The sequence below is a fragment of the Gallinula chloropus genome, assembly GCF_964237585.1.
Source record: "Gallinula chloropus genome assembly, chromosome: 4".
NCBI classification, from domain to species: domain Eukaryota; kingdom Metazoa; phylum Chordata; class Aves; order Gruiformes; family Rallidae; genus Gallinula; species Gallinula chloropus.
Window position 1 is genome coordinate 71,489,396 of NC_140088.1, and position 20,036 is coordinate 71,509,431.

A 20,036-nucleotide genomic window follows, 5' to 3' on the forward strand; every position below is an offset into this window, starting at 1 on the left:
CTTTCTCTTACGCTTTCATCTGGTAAGATTGCTAGTGAGATGATGTCCAGAACTGTGTTTCAGCAGTTTAAAAAGGACCATTAAGGTAATGTGGAGAATTTAGTAAAGGGAAGTGAGGAATTGACAGATCACTTCAGGGCTGTAGGTAATTTCTTGGAATGTGAATTTCTTAGGCTCAGAAAAATGAGTTGAGGAATGATCTGACTATAATATAGAAATGATGTTTTGTAGCAAATTATGACAAGACCCTAATGGCTAGAAATGAAACTAGACCAACATAAATTGGAAATAAGCATTTAGGAGCAAAGATAAATAGATGTTGACACAGACTGAAAAAAGAGGTCATGTTTGCTTATGTTTTTTCTTGTATATAGTACTTTTTCACATCTGAAAAAAGTGTCGTCAAAGGCATTGTTCTTAACTGATCTGAATATTCATATCTAGGTCGAGTTCCGGTTTGCTACTCAGCAATTGTGGTTTAGGTATTTTAAGCAAAATTTTCAGGTCTCTCTCTATTTTCGTTTGTGTTGGAAACTTGAAATGTCATAGAAAGGGTACCAAAACTGTGAGTAATAACTTCTATTGTTTCAATTTCAGTAAAACAGATCGCAGTTCCTCCCAGTACAACTGTTTCTACAGCGTCGTTTTCAGATAATGTTCCGCAACCTACAGCAGTGACATCATCTCCTGTTTCCAAAGATCACATTAAAGGTGAAGATGAAGAAAAGAAAAAGAAAGAAAAAGTAGAAAAAAAAGGTACTTCAGTTTTTGTAGCCGTGTGACTCGTTTCATGCAAGTGATTTACATAATTTTGGGCACAGAAAAAAACCAGTTAATACAGCCACAGTAGGAAGTTTCATGTGCTAGTTCTTAAGCCTTGGATGTACTTGAAACTAATGAAGGTCGTTAAGTGACCTACAGATTCTTACTTAAATGGGATGCATGACAAATTTCTCTTAATGTGACTGAACTCCCTTATTTAATCAAACAAAACCCAAGCCCCAAAAACCTTACAGCAGAAAAAGGCAAACCCAAAATGTGTGCAAACAAAGGAGAAAAAAAAGTTGTGAGGAAGGAAGAAAGGGACATGAAGTTTAGAAACATTTTTGGCAGACTAGATGGCTTTCTGTTCTGAGGCTTGGTTAGATTTTATTTCTTTCCCCCCTTCTCCCCCTCCTAGGGAAACAGCACAAGCAAAAGGCAGAGGCAGCGCTGTGAAGTACCTTGCAAGCAATAATAGCGTAGCATAATATGAAAGGAACTGCAGTTCAGCACTCTTATCTGCATCCTCTAAGTATGCTGTTTTTTTGGGTTTTGTTATGGGTTTTTTTCTGGAAAGTTCTCACAGGCAGTGAAGTTCTATCAGAACTGATCAGTTAAGTCCACATTAACATGGGTGAAATTGTGTGGTTCAGAGGAAGAACTGAGTAAAGGACATAGGCAGAGAGTGTGATAGGGTTTTGCAATAGGGAGCAAATACAGGGGTAGGGTATGTAGGCTTCCTAACACTTTTCCTCCTGTTTTTCTTTAACTGTCTGTGGTGACTTCTATTTAACTAACTTGTAACAGAAGAAAAAACATCTATCATGCTTGCACAAAAGTACAGGTGTCAATCTTTTATAATGTAAACTTACGTTTTACAATCATTCTCTTATATAAATTGTTATTAATTTGCTATTGTTTTTTACAGTTTTTCAGAGTTTGGATTTTATCCTGATAGGCACTGTATCTCAGTGACTAGTGAGCTGTGGTCAGGCTTGTAAAAGACTTAATTTTTTTTTTGAAGTACTGTAACCTTTGACATATCAATATTCCACAGAGCTGTAATATGTCATATCAGGCAATTGGCTGTTTTCTTCAGGTATGCACCGATTACAGAACAAGTATTCAGTTGGTAAGGAAAAAAAACCCAACTTATTCTATTTCCCCTAATCTTGTGTAAGCAACATACATTTGGAATCTATTTGACTTTTTCATGCCAGTGACTGTATTTAGAAAAAGGTGAAATATAGCATGAATATTAAATAGAAACCCTGAACAGGCTATTTCTGTGAAATACAACATCTCTTGTAGATACAGTATTTAACAATCGAAGTAACCAGTATATAAAATTTGAAATTAACCAAATTGTGGAGTGTCTCAAATAGGGGACAGAAAGCAACCCGATCTCATCTGTTTCTTCTCTAGTTACTCTTATAATCCTGCAAACCTCATCTGTGGGCCTTCTTTGGGTATTGATTCTGGGTTGACTCAGCCAGAGGAGTACAGTTCTCTCTTTAGCCGGCTGCATTGAAATTGATGTTTTCTGTGCATCTGTATATGTGCTGTGTACAGATGTGCTTTGCTGTGTTCTATTTTCTGCATTTCGGGACAGAGTTCATTTCTCTAAAGTAAAAAAAAGAAGGTGCTAGAAGCTGATGTTTTTGGCTCCAAACTAGTGTAGAGAAGTGGTATGAAGTGGAGAACAGCAAGAAATGATACCAAGAATAAAGATGGCAGATGTTTGAGATTCTTAGGTATTAAATATTAACTGTTTTAACAGTATTTTTTTCCAATTTCTTTTCAGTTATTACATATATGATTGGTTTTATTAATCTGAATTGTAATCTAGTTATTCATAAACACTAAAGCTTTTTATTCATCATATATACACTTGAAATATTTTTGAAGAGTGATTACTTATGTTAAATAATACTGCTTTTCTATTATTAAATGAATTATTTCAGCCCTGTTCTAAAGCAATGATAAATTAATCAAATTCTGTACTATGTCCACTTTTCCTTTTTTTTCTTCCCTAAAGAAGGCAGTTTAGTTTACTTATGTAAGCACTCTTGGGTAAAATAATAACAAAATATTATTCTGGCTAAGCACTTCTTGGACATGCCGTAATCCACTGGAGATTGTAGTTGTTAAACAAATCTTGACTGTCTTTTAAGCAGGACAGTCTTATATACAAATTGGATGTCTTCTATATAAATTGGATGTATATTACTTATCTTGAAAGGAATATCTAAATAGGCAGCTGAGTATGGGGAGTGTTGCTTCAGTGCTGCTTTATACAATACAGAATCTATGAGTGATGATAAACTCTTGTATCACCGTGGGATAAAGCCTCTGCAAACCATGAGTAGAGTGTGTATGTCACATGTTTGCTACACTTGAAGTTCAGGATGACTTCAATTTACAAGCAAGAAAATACATATTTCTTAAAGCGGTAATTATTTGTAACAATGTAAATTGTCAATCACATGATGATTTGCCACTGGCAGCTAGTAATGGCGGTGCAGCTCTTTACTCTTCACTTGTGTTTTATGCTGGATTTACTTATTTCTGAGATTGTAAACTAGCTTTTCCCTGGCAATAGTCATAGACATTATTTATGCTTTTAAAATGTTTTAGTTCATGAGCTAAACTCTCTTTAATAGGTGAAAAGGAGAAGAAACAGCAGACAGCTGCTGGAAGTAGTGATGCAAAACCTGTAGATGTTTCTCGTCTGGATCTTCGTGTTGGCTGCATTATTACTGCGGAAAAGCATCCGGATGCAGACAGCCTGTATGTTGAGCAAGTTGATGTTGGTGAGGCAAGCCCAAGGACTGTTGTCAGCGGTTTAGTGAAATATGTTCCTCTGGATAAGGTATTTACAGAATTTTTAACTGATAACTTTTTTCCTACACTTTCTTAAGACCTTCATCCGCTTATTGGGTGCGCTTTCATTCTGCTAAAAGATTGTTGCAGTTACGAAAACAAAAATAAAATCGGAGTAGTGCCTAACAACTTTCACCAGAAAACAGACAAGTACCCTTGCTCCAGAACAGTTCCTTTCTGTTTGCAGTGCTTCTATCCTGGGATCTCATTCTGACTTCTGTGATGCTATTGGCACACAGTGGACTCCTAAACCAAACAGGTGTTACTCTCCCTTTGGAGTTTCCTAGTAGGTAGTAGAGAACATGTATTAACTTTTTTCCTATCATCCAAACTTTTGAAAGCTTTGCCTTCCAACTCTATTTAGTTGAAGTGTTTGACATGCAGTAAAGCAAAGACCATGTAAATTTACCTTAGCTGGCAGTGAGCAGCTTAAACAACAGTGGAATACAAAATGAATATTTTTACTTGGGAATAGAGTCTGGCTCTATACTTCTTTTAGTTGAGAAACATCTGTGTTTGATATGCATGGTTTGTGTATGTCCTGGGAACAACATAAGACTTCAAGATTACATTTTCCTTTCACACCTCTTCTAAGGAGTTAGTGGAAGGGAGGAATTGACAAAAGGGTACTTCTAAATTCAAATGCAAGCTTGGCAATTAAAGCAACGTTGTGTAGAGCAACTGCAGTTGGGAAGGAATTGATCTTAGTGTGGAAAAGCTATATTTTTTCCAATGCCTTTTCAATCCCTATTCACACCCTGTCCCTGTGGTAAGACTGCAAATGTAGTAGGCAATTAAAAACAACAATCACAGTTTTATGATACATAAAGTTATTCAACTAAAATATAAAATGACTGAATACAGAAACTATTCTGTTAGTTACTGGATTTGCAGCGGGCAAAATCTCAAATTACTCGTTTTTTAGCAGTCCACGCTCAAGAATGCGTGTAGGAAAAACATCTTAAAAGCCTTTCTAAATACACTTACAACCATAAAGTTATAGAATGCAGCAGCAGAAATAGTCTGTTCTCTTTAACCTGTTTTCTCTCTGGAAAACGTAGCCTAAAGTACTCATTTACAGAGACTTAGGAAGCATTCTTGCATGTTCTTTGGGAACAGTTAATTTGTCTGCCTGGTTTTGCTTTTGGCAGGTTTCTTATTAGATAGCAAATTCTTAGGGACAAGCTTCCATCTTTGTTATTTTTAAAGTCTTGGGAAATGTGAAAGCCTGGTATGGGACTACTGCTGTATATTTAAATAAATAAAAACTTATATATTGGCTCAATTGCTGTAGACCTAATTCACCAAAAGTTAAGCCATTATGATTGCAGTGTTTGATGTGGCTGTTTAGCAGTGTTTGAGGCTGTAGTATTTGTATCATCTGATTTTACTTTAGTTAGGAAGCACACAATGTGTATCTTCAGTATGCAGTGCAAGTTATTTATGAGTGTGAAAACATCTTGCATGCCCACTTTGTGTGTGTGGTTTATTGATTTTGTGCTCCACTGATGGTGAACCCAAGTCAGAAGCTGCACCCTCAAGTATTATGTATAGATAGATATGTCAGTAACAGGGATATTGAAGGTGGTGATATATGAGGTGGACCATACCAATGCTGATGGCTTTCATCAGCAACTGGAGAACTTTTTCAAATGTTACAGGAATTGACAGCTTTTCTGGCACTGCACATGGCTTTTTGAAGTGGAACTCTGTGTAGTCTTAGCATCAATACCTGTCTCGAGCAATCATTCTTGAGATTAGGACAATTCTCAAGTGTCACCTTTTCAACCTCCTGAAGTCCCCTTTAGCCTAAGAGATCCTCATGATCCTCATGGCAGCCATCAACCTCCAGGAACACCGTCCTACAACCTTCTTTTGTGAGAAGATGCATTACAGCTAGATCTGTTATGAACTGTATAATTTCATTTCTATAGCAGAAACATTTTTTTTCTACTTATATGGCTTCATCTCTTTTCCTGTTATTGGTTAAGAGTTAGTATTGTCCGTCCAGGAATTAGCAAATGGTCCTGGAATTTATATTTCTTAGACTGGAAATTATATTCTTTATACATGATCTTGATCTAATAATTTTTCTTGTGTAGTTGTCAGGGAAAACATATTTCTATAAATCATAAGGAACACTGACTACAACATGACTGCAAACATATTAACACCTGCTGTGTAATACAAGACCTTTCTTAAAACAAACTAATTTTTTTCCTCTGCTTTTGTACCATTTTGCTTCAAGCCTGTATGAAATGCTACTGTGTTTCTTTTCAGACATGAAACAAATAGAAATATCTGTGTAACCAAGCTCGTAATTTGTACATTATGTTTGATTAAGATAAATTTAAGGAAAACTTAAGATCCAGGCAAACGTAATAAATTGAGGAGGGGTTTTTGTTGCTGTTGACATTGCAACACTCTGGTTTTAAAACAATCAATGTGCAGAAATATTTTTCTTCTGTATATCCATCCATCTGCTCACTGTTATTCAGTGCTAGATAATTTATTGTGCATGAGGAGTATGGGAATTAAGGCTTCCTTACTTTCTGTCTGTCTACGAAGAAACTTCTAGCTTTAGTTTTTATTCAGTTTCAAAGTGTGGTTTGTTTTCTGGGCTAGAGTGTGTTGGTGTCCCATAACAGAGTATCCTTTCTCTGGCTTACTCTTGTAACTTTTATTAAACTAAAACAAGAAAGGAAGAAATCTAGTTTTACAGTTTTGCTTTAACAAATTTCAGTGTGCAGTATACACAGTCATTTTTAGTGGTTATAAAAAAACCCCACCCAAATGCTTTGATTTTATATTAAGGTAAATTGAAGATTGAAGTAAGCTCATTATGTTAAACGCTTGTATCCTGATAGTACACAGTTGGAAATATTTATCTGTGAGCGAGTGTAATTTGTAGTGTTTTTGCTGTTGCTGTTAAATGGAAATTAGTTAACACTGCTCTATGCAAAGTGGGACGAAGTGGTCATCTAGAATGAGTAAAGATGGAATGTGGGACAACTGCATCACCAGCTTTTTGATTTTCTGAATTGCATGTTTTGTCTTTCCATGATAAGCGCATCACAATTCAGCATTTACTCCATCATTCTGTGGCCTACTCTGAAGTGGTTTAAGTGCCATTTGTTACTGGTATGCAGGCATTACAATTGGGCATTTGTTGCTGTTTGCTTCTTTTGTTCATGTTAAAGTCTCTTCATTGTAATTGTTTTATTAGAATGAAATAAAACCCCCAAAAGAATGTAGACTTTAAGTATTCACATCCTTCTGTTTTCTCTCCCCCAAGATGCAGAATCGGATGGCTATACTACTCTGTAACTTGAAGCCTGCAAAGATGAGAGGGGTAGTATCTCAAGCAATGGTGATGTGTGCCAGCTCCCCAGAAAAAGTGGAAATTCTGGCTCCCCCTCCTGGGGCAGTACCTGGAGATAGAATCACTTTTGAAGGTTTTCCTGGTAAGTAGGAGTTTGGGAAATTGGAGAAAATAGGTATGTCAAAATGACCTCAGGGTTGAAACAGATAAAATAGTATTTTAAAGTTGGTTATATTTTTGGTTGACATTTTCTGAGTTAGTTATATTCAAACTTTTTTATTATTGGCGTGCTAAGATTATGTAGATAAAGGATTGGAAATACCTGCCAAAAATTGGAAAATACAGGTAAATAACTATAACTTGAAAAAGTTGCAAAGTACTTAGATATAAAATCACCCACTCTATAAGTCTCAATAAGTACATCTGCTTTTGAAATGTATGGACAAGCGTATTTGTGCCTTGTAAGTTACAGTAAGTAATTGTAAAGTATCTTTCCCAGTGTCTCAGTGTAAGAAATAAGCTCCTGTTTCCAGCTCTTCCCCTTAACTAGTGTCATAACTTGAGATAGGCTTTTTTTTGTGTGTGGAGTTATAGGAGCTGGAGAGTATTGGAGGAGAAGAATATGAGAGGAACCTACAGTATTGAAAACACCATGCTTTTTGTGTCTCCAAAGACATTGGACTTCTTCCCACTTAATTAAATCAATAAATCCACATATATTTTTCAGAATACAAATAAAATAATCTAAACTTTCTCAGAAGACACATTTTTTCCCCATCCATTTTCCCACTTCCTTTACCTCCTAATCAGTGATAATAATAATTGCTTCCTGACCCTGCATATTGGGAACTCGAGCATAACAGATGCAGTGTGTTGGTGAATGCTTCCCTTCTACCCAAATAGCAGTTCATTGTCCTCATAGGCAGGAAGAGATATGGTTGGATTTAGTTTCTCCAGTTGCTGGCATTTTTAGCATTGTTATTTTCTCTCTATCATGTTTTTAGGTGTTTTTTCATCAGGAAGTGCTGTTGCATCGTGATCTCACAAAGAAATACACTCTATAAATAAACTGTGTAAAGTAGCATTTAAAATGCCGTTTGTTAGAACTGGCACTGAAAAGTGGGAACAGTATAAATAATCTAACATCGCATAGGTAATGGGAAGCCCGAGTTGATGCAGCATCAGACAGCCTTTTGATCCATGTGCATGCAGCATGCTGAGCATTCCCTGTCTATGGAAGAGATTCCCCAAAGAGAAGTGGCATTCAAGCTATTGTTGTATTTTCTTACTAATTTTGAATGTCAAACAGCAGGGAAGTTCATGTGAGGACTTGATGCTGCACTGTTGCATAAAGGTGAGGACATGCTGAAGCCTCAAAGCCAGAAGCAAAGCTCAACAGCCTTGGTAACTATTAAGCAGGTATTCTTTATTGCAGCACTGGGCACACAGGGGATCACTCCTAAAGTGTGCACCGTTTACAACAAAATTTCTCATATTTGTACAGATTAACGCTGCATATTTCTAAGAAGAAGGGTTATGCAAATTATTTCCAAGAAGCAATTTACGCTAACTCCTAGCTAAAGCATGCTCAGTGACACTCGGGGGTCTTATGGTGGTCTTCAGGGATGAAGGCTGGACGTCTTCCTCTCAGTGAACTTTTTACCTTTTCCTTCAGCATATGTGCTTTACAGTTTTCTACAGTCTCAAAAACGCATTCCTGCTCTCAAAAACACACTCCTGCACAAACTAGTTAGAAACCCCTTTTAGCTGAACACTAGATATACTCTGTCTCTTAATTGGTTGTTGGTCTTACTATTTATTGCTTCCCTATCTTCACTTTCTTTATCTTCAAGGCCATCCCTCTGTTATGTTTAAATTTTGTAGCTGCTTTAGCAAAACAGCTCAAACTGCTGTAGCCACACTCCACTAAAATCCACAGCCGGCAAATACTTTTTATTCTCCTTATATTGAAGGTCAATCTATCCAGTATCATTCAATCAACCCAGGGGGCTCAGTTGCTGGTGCCAGGTGGGAGCACCTTGCAGACTCCTCTGTTACAGTCAGCTGGCTATGTTTATCCTTTGCCCTACAAACTTGAGTAGTAGAAACCCAGAACTACTTAGGTTTACTGTTAGGTGGATCACTGAGATACAGATGAGCAGTGGTCTTCTGGTCAGGATCACTGTATCACTTTATCTTAAGGAAAAAAAAGTGGTCTAACTCCCAGCATTTCCCATATTGGGAAATGCTTGTGTGTTGATCATCAGAGTATTCATCTTCAGGATGAATTTGTTGCTGAAAAGTTGGCTTTCACATGGAGAAAATAGGGTTACTTTCTGTTTTCTACATAGGAACACAATTTTTTAAAGCTATTGCACCTCTGACAATTTCTAGCTGTAGAGCAGTGTTTCTTTCTGAAACTCCTGGCAAGCTCTATGATTAAATGTGCTTGAATGAAATACCTTTCATAAATCTATACACATAAGTATGTATATAGAACTTTGTATACTTTTAATTGTTGAAACTATGATGATCTAAAAATATTTTTCCATTGGTATATGATGCAGTGGTCTACCTAGGTATTTTTGAAACACAAAGATAGCGCTCTCTGCTGTGACTTAATGCTCTGTTTTGAAAACATTTTAAAATAACACCATGTTTAAGAAGGAAATCAGTCTTGCAGAATTATTATAAATTTTAGTTTTCTGTAATAAAAAATATACCAAGCTTGTTATTGGAGATGCAGAATTGGTAAGCTATACTGAAATCTGAAAGGCTTCAGCAATAGCATTGACTAAATTGCAGGAATACTCATTCATAACTTCTAGTAGTTACCAAATCTGTGAGTCAAGATAGATAAAATGTTGGATTTGTGAGCTCTGTTACATGCAAGGATACACTTGTATTGCTTGCTGTTACTGTGGAAATGAATGTGCAAGAGAGCATCGAGCTTAAGAGTAAACCCTTCTGGGGCATGGGCCCTGAAAAACGATGAACAAGTCAGCCTGGGCTTGTGGCTGTTTTGAAAGGCTGGAGGGTCTTTTTTGTTTGTTTTTGTCTGAGGCATAACCTTACTCCAAACTTCTCTCTCAAGTATCTTTGGCATTTGAAAGTAATGTGAAAGCTGGTAGTAGTGCTGTTCTCTTGTTAGCCAGCATATCTATCTATTCTTGCACATGACTAATTAGGTAAGTTTTATCAAAATAATTAAAGCTATTTGACTCCAGGATTGTTTTGCAGTTGCAAAAAGCTTTTCCTAGAGCAAATCAGTTATAGAAACTGATTTGTTCTAAAGTTGTTCCTAGGTCTTAAAGTATACAGATATTCTGTTCATTTGGAGTCTTAAAAGATAAGATAAGCTGAAGCTTTACTAGTTCTAAAGTTATGACCTGCAGCCTGTGTGTGATACAGAGTTTTGTGCCCTTTTATATCGGTTTCCTTCTGACAGGCAGCCAAAGACAGGGAGCGCTGATAAGTGCCAAACAAAGACATTTACAACCCTGTTGAAAAACTTGTATATCCAGAGCTATAGATTGTAGTCTGAAACATGGCAGTTGCTTCTTAAGTAGTTGCTCAGAAAAATCAATAGGTATAGGATTGAAGTTGATCATTAACTTTTGAAAATGTACTTAATGCTTAATAGTGCAAAGAAGTGTGGTATCTCCTAGTAACATAAAACTTACTTTATGGGGTTTTAAGACTTGCTTTTTTTCCTTGCTTGTTCCTACTCACTTCATGATCATAAAATCACATTTGATGCATGGGTACTTAAAAAAAAATTCTGATAGTTGCTTCTATAACTTTGCTTTTGCATACTGCTTTTGTCACAAAGATGTTCATACTGTTCATTGGTAGGTTTTGGGTTGCTTTAGTTTTTTGTTTGTTTGTGGGTTTTTTCTCTTAGCTAGAGACTAAGGTTGTCATCACCACCTTGTCCAACTTTTGGTTTGGTTTCCTCCTTCCCACCCCTCAATTCCTTTCTCTGTTTTTTTCTTTTTCTCCTTTTTAAATAGCTGTTTGGTTTTTTCTTTTATCCTTTATGGGGGTAAGCATACTGGGAGACTGAAAGACTTTCTCAATTTTTAATGGGGTTGCATGTCTCTATCATCTTCTCACCTTTTTTTTTTTTTTGGTGATAAAATCTCATGTTCTTCTTAGCTGCTGTCTCCCTAAAGCCAATCTGCATCTTCACATTATCAGACGGGTAGAATCTTTGCTACGTTCAGATGTAGTTGAATTTCAGTGCTTAACTATAGCCATTGATATTCTGATCAAAACCTTCTTAGACAGTAATTTTGAAGTGTAAAGATTCAGCATGAGTCCTTGAAACTAAAATAGAAAGGACAGCTGGGTCTTATTTTAGCTTGAAATATGAAAGCCTATGAAGCAGCAGAAGCAGCAGCAGAAGTAAAGCAACTGTAAAACATGCACAGCTGCCTATCATGCAGCTCTGGATAAAGTTATTTTTAAGCCTACTCTTTCCACCATACAAAGTAATCATGAGAAACTGTCTATTTTTCCATGTTCATTTTAGTCTAAGTAAGTGGTATCTTTATTGAAACCAACTAGACTTTTCTGCAGACACTTGAGATTTTCCTATAACTATCTTGAGTGTCCTAGAGGAGAGTTATGATAAGGAATATGGTTCAGAGGAGTGTTTATTTCTTGTTTGTTTGATAACATTGCCCTGAGGGGAACTTTAACACTGTTCAGTACTCCCAATACATGAATTATCAAGATCTTAATACAAAAAAGGCCCAACAAAACTTTACCAAATTTGTATCTACCTTCAATGGAGCAGATTTATAAGCCATAGAAAATTTATTCCATTGTGTGTCTGTAAATGCTATACCATCCTACATGGTAATACCTGTAAGACAACAATAGTTCTTGGAGTTTTCACAGCTAACTGAAATCTTCTTTCCAATAGTAGTACTAGTCACACTTTCATGAAATTCTTCAATGGGAAAATGCCACTAGAATCACAAATCTGTTATTTAAGTTACATAATTAAATAATCATTCTGGTCTAAGAATCCCTGGCAATTTAGTTAATAACTGTCTCTTTAAAGAAAAAAGGTGCTAAAACTGGAGTACAGTGTTTGGTCTGTATTTAATAGGTTGCTTTATTCAAAGCCTTGGTGTATGGATGCTTTCCTTCAGCTACATAGTTATAGTCTACAGGACTAAGTGGTATTATCTTTTCATAAGGTCACGCTCATCACAGCATCTTTTTGCCTCTTCTTGCACTGAAGTACACTCTTTAAATAGTTACCGAGCTGTTTTAAAGAGTGGAGGGTTTTATGCTTATTATGAAGATAGTCTTTTTATAATATTTAAACTGCTAGACTCTGACATCTTTCACAAAATTTGGGGCCACTTATTTGCCTCTTTTTGTATAAAGAGAGTGAGAAGCTCCTTAAACCATTACAAGTTTATATTTATTTTATTTATAGAAACCCTTCTAAAAATATTTTCTGGGAAGGAGGAATGCAGTGAGGAAAATACATAGGAAAATGCACAGCCTAAAGTTCTGGTAGTATTTAAAATCAGTGCCTATGCTAATCTAATCTGAGTTTACCACAGATCCCAAGGGAGCTTGATGCAGATTCTGAAGAAACTTACTAACATCCAAAGTGTGTTTTTTATAATAAGTCAGGCTTTTTTCTTACTAAAAAAATTCACTTGCTTTTTATATTTGAGGAGGGGGAAGGAAATACACAATGGATTGTTTAACATTCTGTTTAATGATTTTATTCGTATGCATTCACTTTGGTCTAAATGGAGTCTGTCTCTGAACTTGAGCACTGAGCAGGATTTTTATTTTTGTGAAAATACACAGCTCTAAATGTTTATTAATGCTATTAATAGTTTTTCTTTTAAATATGAAGTACACTGTGATTGTGAAATAACTGTACTGCATTACTGAATCTTTTTTCTGGCAAAGCTGGCCCACCTAACAGAGAAATCTGGCCTGGTCTACTTCTTACACTCACTGCAGTCATGAATTTGAACCAGCTACTAGAAACATGTATCTTTAAAGCCCTGTAGCCTTATAGTTTTTCTTCCTGAACCTTTGGGGACACTGAATAATAGAAGATTAGAATACTTGATATTGTGCTCACTTAGAGAACTACTTGTTTTTCTATAGGAACTCCTGGCTCCTCTGGGAGGATCTGTTTACTAGGATTTGTTTTGTGATTCTTGTTTTTTCTGGAACTTAAGATTTTAATAGTTTGAGCAGAATGGTGTCAATATGGCACTCCAAGCAAGTAAATATACATACATGCATACAGAGAGAGAGAATCAACAATGAAATAGTATGGGATCCCTCTCAACACTTAAATATTCTCGTAACGTATGTGAAATTAGTATTTTGGGGGATTTTTTTGTCCTGCCTATTCCACACAAAAGGTCAAGAGAGCTATGATTAAATAACTTCTTTAATGAAATCTTTTTTCTTTAAGATAATCTCCATTGTGTTAGAATTAAGAGATTAAATTTACTTGACTTTTGAACAGAAAATAATTGTACAGTGAGTTGGTTGTCCTGCTTTATCTAGATTATGTCAACAAGGAGCAGTTTATTCAGTATGTTTATGGCTTATTGAAGGTGGTTTGTTCCTGTACTTCATATTTCATGCCGATTTAAAAATAAGAAAAAATGTGACTGAATATGTTTCAGTGTTTTATGTAATTTTTAACAGTATTTCAAAATATTAGTAGTAGAAACATGCATTTTTGTGGTCATTACAGGTGCTTCAATAGCCAGATTTGCTCATGTAGTTAGATTGTCAATACCTGTGGGGCATAAGTAGCTTTATCATGGTGTACACACAGAAAATGGGGAACTGAGACCTATAGACCAAGTCTGTAACTGTTGAAAAAAAAGTTGACCTCTAATGCTGCTGTTACTGAAAGCACCAGAGCTTGTCAACAAGTATAAAAAATAGAACAGAAACTTGGGGCTAAAATTATGTGTCAGTGTCCTAATTCTGGACTATTCTTGTCTGAGCTCAGTATTTCTTAACTATAAGGACACCTGCCAAATTCATTTAATATTAATTGCGTATAAAAATTCATTAGTTCCTAAACTTAAGATGCTGACAAACCTGTGTCTTGGCAAGTACTGTGTTTCTGTGGTCTGTATTTAGTAAATTCTTAGGAATCTTTTTGGTCTCTTAAATTTGTAAACCAACAACTAGCAGTGGTTTGATTTCTTCCTTTTGACCGCATTTGTGGTCTGTTACAACCTTTTCCCCCTGAAAGATCAGGATTTTGAGAGGGGCCTTGAAGACATTTCCTAGACAATCCCTGATTCTGATTAAAGTTTTCATTTTGAGAGTCACAGGTAGTGGGTTTTTTTCCCCTTCAGAAGTGTGTGCAGTGATGGGGGCTATCACAGATGTGTACATACATAGAGCTCTTGCTCTGCCTTCTGTGTTGTGTGCTATTAGGTTATTCTTTGTTTTAAAACAGGAGATCCTGAGAAGGAACTTAATCCCAAGAAGAAGATTTGGGAGCAAATTCAACCTGATCTTCAAACCAATGACCAGTGTGTTGCTACGTACAAAGGAGTTCCGTTTGAAGTGAAAGGGAAAGGAGTCTGCAGGGCAGAGACCATGGCAAACAGTGGAATTAAATAAATGGTTGTTAGAAGCTTTTTTCAGATGTTGAAATGGAAAGTAATGGAAGCACAATAAAAAACACGAAAGCATACTCCTCTGAAATGCATGGCTGGTACCTTTTTTGTTTTGTTTGACTCCTGTTTCAGAGATACAGAATGTGTTATACCTGCAAAATGTTCACAGTTCACTCATTCACAATGCATACTGTCCTTGAGGTGCGGTGTTGTCAACAGTCATTAGCCATTCAGAGCTCAAGATTTCATTGCCAATTCCTGCTAGGATTACAGTCCTATTTTCCAGACACCTAAAGGATTTGGAGAACCTGTGGAGCAAATGCATCTCGATAAGGAAATGTCTGCCACGTTCCTTATGTACTAACTGCTCTTTAGGAGCAGTTGGTCAGTGAAGTAATAGGAGTAGGAGTTGGTCAGCAAAGACCATAAATTGTCTTCACTCTTCTAGTCACCTTTTAGACGTTTTTTTTTCTCCCAAGCACTTTTCAGGTACATTATAAGCCTCTGCACCTTTGTTCTTGGCTCTGTTATCTCAGTAGTCTGCTGACAACTGTAATGAGAAGATTAAACTATAACCCTTTATGCCCTAAGATGTACAAATGGACATGCCTCCATGTCCCACAGTTAAGCGGTTGTCAATGAGATCATTGCTAAAATAGTTCTTTTTCTAGTCCACTTAGATTTCTTTCCAAATGATAGATGATAGTACTAAAGAAGAATGAATAGCAAATAGATTGGCAGAGCTAGTTAAATATTTAAAAAAAGCCAAAACATGTATGATGAAACAGTTTTTTAATGTTTCTTTATGCAGTGATATGTTATACAAAAGATACTTTGCTTCTAACAGAAATAGCTTCTTCATTTTTTACATATAGAATTATTTCATAATAATTTAGTACAAATAGTTGTGGTTGCTATGGCAATAGCCTCAAATTGCTACTATAAATTCCTGTCTTTTAATAGTCTGAAAATATTTTAGTTCAGTTTACAATAAGCTTTTTAAGTGACTATTTAGAGGTACTTCAGATATTTTGGCATATAATATTTAATTAACTGGTTACTTTAACAACTGCAACAGTAAGTGCTTATTTAACAACTGGAATAAAAAAAACTAAGCCTCTCTCAAGCAGGCTTTGAACTACATTCAGTAAATTGGGAGGGAAAACAAAATGATAATGATAAAATTAAAAGGAACAGGCGCAAGAGTTGAACAGATTTCTTTTCTGAATTAGTTTTGTATGTGCCTATAAACTGTTAAATTTTTGTGCATCTGGGAATAAACAATAAATTAGTTCTTTTAAGTGTGCCAAATAGCATTAAGCACATGGGAGCTATATTATCTGCCATGTAAACTTCATATCCAGTAATGTTACATTAAATAAAATTCTTGAGGTTCGAAATCTCAATTCTAACTAATCCTGAATCAAGGTAAGGAAACATTTTACAGTATATAAATCTTAGTTTTAAATACTGGAAAGCTAAAAGGGAGCAAAGATGCTCTTTCAGTCTGAACTCCTGTGCCTTTCACCTTTATTTTTTTTTCCTCCCTTCCAGATCTGTCTTCTGTATGACTTTCAATATACAATCTGGTGCAGCATAAAATCTCATTTGTGACTGCATACATATTAAGAACGTGGCTTAGAGAACAAGCTTCTTGCGATTTTTGTGGTGGAAGCTGGGATTCTGAATGCAGTAGTGTGAGATACTTGAAAGTCAAGTAGCATGGTAATCTAAAGCACTAGTTCCAACTGTGTTTGGAGGCATTTGTATGGATGTGGAATTTTCCAGTTGATGGCTTCTACTCTTTTCTTTCTATGAAATGTTACCTACCATAGAAAATAAACAAATGAGCACCTGAAAGCTAATTTTATTCCTTATTCCTTTCTGTGTTTAAGTTGAAGCACTTGATAATTATTTTGTCTGACAAAATTCAAGAGCTTTCTTAAGACAATAGCTCTTTCCTCTTTAATTATGCTTTTCTGGTTGTCTAGAAAAATGTATTTATGCTCTACTGAGCTCAAAAGTGACAACAAGGTACTTGAGGCACTCTGCAAATATTCTTCCTCACTGAATCCAGCCTCTTCTGTCTTGTCTGCGTGAGTAAGTAGAACTGCAGTGAAATTCTTCCATGTGGGACCCAGAAGTTCCTGTGATGAAAAAAAAAATCTTAGTTATCTTTTCTTGTTCCTTTTCCCCACTCCCACCTCATTTTTGTGCGTTAACAGACCAGTGATACGTTCTTTTCCTGGTGGTAAGCCAGTTCATGTTATCTGAGTTGCTGAAATTTATGGGGTTTTTTACCTTACCAAGACACTTGACATCCACCTTCAGTGGAAATGATGTGGTTGTGTGGTACTAGCAATTCTCTGTTCTCTTACTACAGATGCTAATAGAATTTCTCCAGTTAAAAAACGTCGATGTAAATAAGGAAAAATGGTTGTTCAGCTGTATTGTGCATTAGTTTACATCAGTAGTTTCCACATAGGCATTTCTACACTTACAGTTCTTTGAAATCTTTTAAAAAAAGACAGAATCACCCTGTGTGTGGGGAAAAAAGTGATTAATTTCTAGGTAAAGCCAACTGCAGTTTCAGGTGTGAACAATAAAACTGAACTGTTTTCAGTAGTTCAGGAAAAACACAAATGAAATATATCAACCGAAGTGATGGACTAGAGTTTGTCTTTAACTGCTGTGGTTCATCTGATGAAGGAGAATGGAGAAAACAAGCTGCAGAGTACAGAAAATAAATAGTATTAGTAAGAGATTGGGCTTTTTGTTTACAGATGAAGTTACAACTTTAATGCATTAATAATCAGGCCTTGTGTATGATGAGAAACCTACTTTGGCAATAAGTCTATGATCCAGAGTTACCTAAATACCAAAACCTGCTCTCTAAAACTGCTTTAAAGGCTATCTTTCTAATTCCAAGGTAAGCATGGAGTTAGGAAAACCTGATGTATTGGTAGTGTTTACTCTGTTTAAAAAACTAGAGAGGGGAAAAAAAAATTGCACCTATACAAAGTTTTGACATAAACTAAGGTTATCAGTTTTGGAGAGAGAGGATAGTGCCCTGCTGCTCACACAATTCATTAGGCTATGTTACTGAAAAAGAATACCAGTGAGATTTATATGCCAGTAGTTTACTTCTTCCCTTCTTCATTTAATATGCCATCCCTAATTTGCAGAGAGTCATTGTGAAAGCTCCCACTCGCTAAAGGTAGTCTTCATGCTAGTGTCTTTTTGGAATGACATACTTAAATATAGCTGTTACTGTTCATATTCCCAGCACCCAGGTAGCTATCCTGCATTATTTGTGTCTGATGAAATCACAGCATCTGGTCTTCTCAGGGGAAAGTAACTAAAAAGCCAAACGTTACATAGGCTGGGAGCCAGTTGTGATCATTAAACAGAAGTGTTGCTTTCTCGTTACTTTAAAACATGATTATTTCCTTTCCTGCAGGGTTTTTAAAGCTTCTTTTTAAAGAGAAAAGGCATGGTGGCATCTTTTATGCATTTAATGCCCACATGGACTTGATCCAAAACAACCTCAAACTAGGAGTGTGATGACTTTTTCATTGGCTTAGAGAAAAATATTTTGAGTAAATACTGCTTTCTCTTAAATATCATGAAGTAGAGGAATTTGTGAGGAAAGACAATAACACTGAAAACAGATACAGGTAACTTAATAATGAGTAAGAATGTGTTGAAATTGGAGACCATTCTCAAAGTACTGGAAAAGTGAGGAGTAGCCTACCAGTGGAGTGTAATGAGAAAAAACCGGGAGAGCAAATCTAATGCAGTTTCACAGCTATTTTTCTGTCTACACATATTAGTATATTTTTATCTACATATGTATTATATACTTAATTAACATTAGTTACATCAGGTGATAAGACTTGATTAGACAGATAAACTGAGTGGTATCTCATTTATTATTTGTTGTTTTCCATTTTTTTTTCTTCTCCAGAGATACATGTGCGTGGCAATGAGATACCTCCAACTGAGAAGAAAGCCATTCCTTTTTAGTGTCTCTCCCCACGTAGCTTAACTAATTCCAAAATATTTCTTTTCTCTGGGAGCTTCTGATTATTTGCTTCAAGTCAGTTGTTATGCTAGAAATTTCCCTTGGCTAGAGTAAATTTTGTGGTAACATTCTAATTACTTTCTCTTGAACAGATACAGCAGTAGTGACAGTGCTGAGCATCCTTGTCCTAGGCCAGTTAGATTTTCTGCATGACTCTGAACATTTTGCTCTCTGCTTCTGGTTTTAAACAGTGCAGGTGAGCAAGGTAACATGACTTTAGCTTTAGCTAACCTTTCTCTTCAAGCTAGATCCATTATGATAAAGCATTAACTAATTTCTGAGATAAAAGCTTGCTTTGGTAGGTAAATTTGGTTCTTAAATTCCTTTGTGCTGATCCACTGTACAGAAGAGAGCATTCTTAGCTCTCCGCAGGTTTAGTGCGCTAAGTGTAGCTGTGGTGTTGGACTTGTGAATGGTGTTTCAGCTGCTGGCCTGGGTTTTCAGCTGCACTTCTCTTATTTCACTTCTAGTCAATTCTTCCACAGTTATTGTCACCCGAAGACAAAGGAGTTGCTGTTAAGGTAGAGACTTCTATTTATTGTTACCTGCACGAACTGAGTTGTGTGATCGCTTTCATCCGGACACAGAGGCAGGTCAGCCCTCAGGACCAAGAGAGCTAGATGCAGGCCTCCCTCCCCAAAGTGGTGAGCCAGGGCTGATCTCACTGTGTCTTTCACCTGCTCTTTGCTCAGAGCAGTGTGAGGGTAGCTTGGCGTGTCCAGTACTCGAACGCGGAGAGCTACCTCACAGCCGTTTCTGCGTATAATCCGTGAAATGCGGCAGCTGCGGCCGAGGCTGCAGCGTGTAGTCACAGAGCTCGGGGAACGACGACTCTCAAAGTCTGAGCTGCCCAGCAGGCTGTTCCCAGCAGCGCTTTTGCCAGTCTGACTTCTTCCAAGGACAACAAGGTTGATGGTCATCTCACTGCAGTCTGCCATTGTCTATGCTTTCAACCACAACCCTGTCACTTAAATGAAGAACAGATAACAAGAGCTATTTCAGATAACATAAATCCAGCAAAAATTGCAAAATTCCCTATCTTGAATGTCCACCCCTGCCTGAAATGTTTTTTTGATTGTGTGGTGCAGGCAGTCATCCAGTACAGCACTTACACCTCTTTCTGCTCCAAAGATGGTTCTTTGCTGTTCTTTCTTTCCAGTCTGCTGCTTAGAAATAACAAGACCTGATGGAAGGTGGCACAGGTACAAGAACAACCTAAACGGTTATTCTACACTGGCAGAAGCTGAAGACCTGGGAAAGAATCAGATGTGAGAACAGTTTTAGGTACAAGCAAAGCAAGGCTAAGGAGAAGAAACAGAGAAGGAAGGAGTTGGGAAACAACAAG

At 36.6% G+C, this 20,036-nt stretch overlaps 2 protein-coding genes across 4 annotated transcripts in view; one reads left to right on the plus strand and one right to left on the minus strand.

Annotated features, from left to right (window-relative positions):
• Positions 1-14,772, plus strand: part of AIMP1 (aminoacyl tRNA synthetase complex interacting multifunctional protein 1) — a 33,290-nt gene extending 18,518 nt beyond the window's left edge. For 2 of the 3 annotated variants that reach the window (XM_084263450.1, XM_084263451.1), the window contains 4 exons: positions 598-756; positions 3,426-3,634; positions 6,941-7,109; positions 14,445-14,714. In XM_084263450.1, the coding sequence (XP_084119576.1) occupies positions 598-756; positions 3,426-3,634; positions 6,941-7,109; positions 14,445-14,611 (704 nt within the window). In that variant the 3' untranslated portion in view covers positions 14,612-14,714. Of the gene's footprint in view, positions 1-597; positions 757-3,425; positions 3,635-6,940; positions 7,110-14,444 lie in introns of all 3 variants that reach the window. The other variant, XM_084263449.1, reaches the window with a different exon arrangement.
• Positions 14,773-15,002: 230 nt separating this feature from the next.
• Positions 15,003-19,631, minus strand: GIMD1 (GIMAP family P-loop NTPase domain containing 1). The gene is made up of 2 exons (XM_084263662.1): positions 19,237-19,631; positions 15,003-16,754 (listed from the first exon to the last, which is right to left on the minus strand). Exons 1-2 carry the CDS (start codon positions 19,627-19,629, stop codon positions 16,482-16,484), a joined length of 666 nt encoding a protein of 221 aa, XP_084119788.1. The 5' UTR covers positions 19,630-19,631; the 3' UTR covers positions 15,003-16,481.
• Positions 19,632-20,036: the final 405 nt, after the last annotated feature.

Bases quoted from the DNA above. Each gene is read 5' to 3' on its own strand.
- GIMD1 (XM_084263662.1), bottom strand. From the start codon at position 19,629: ATGGCAGACTGCAGTGAGATGACCATCAACCTTGTTGTCCTTGGAAGA. The intron at 16,755-19,236 runs GTAACAATAAAT...TTTTCATCACAG, and splicing joins ACACAACTCAGTTCGTGCAG to GAACTTCTGGGTCCCACATG.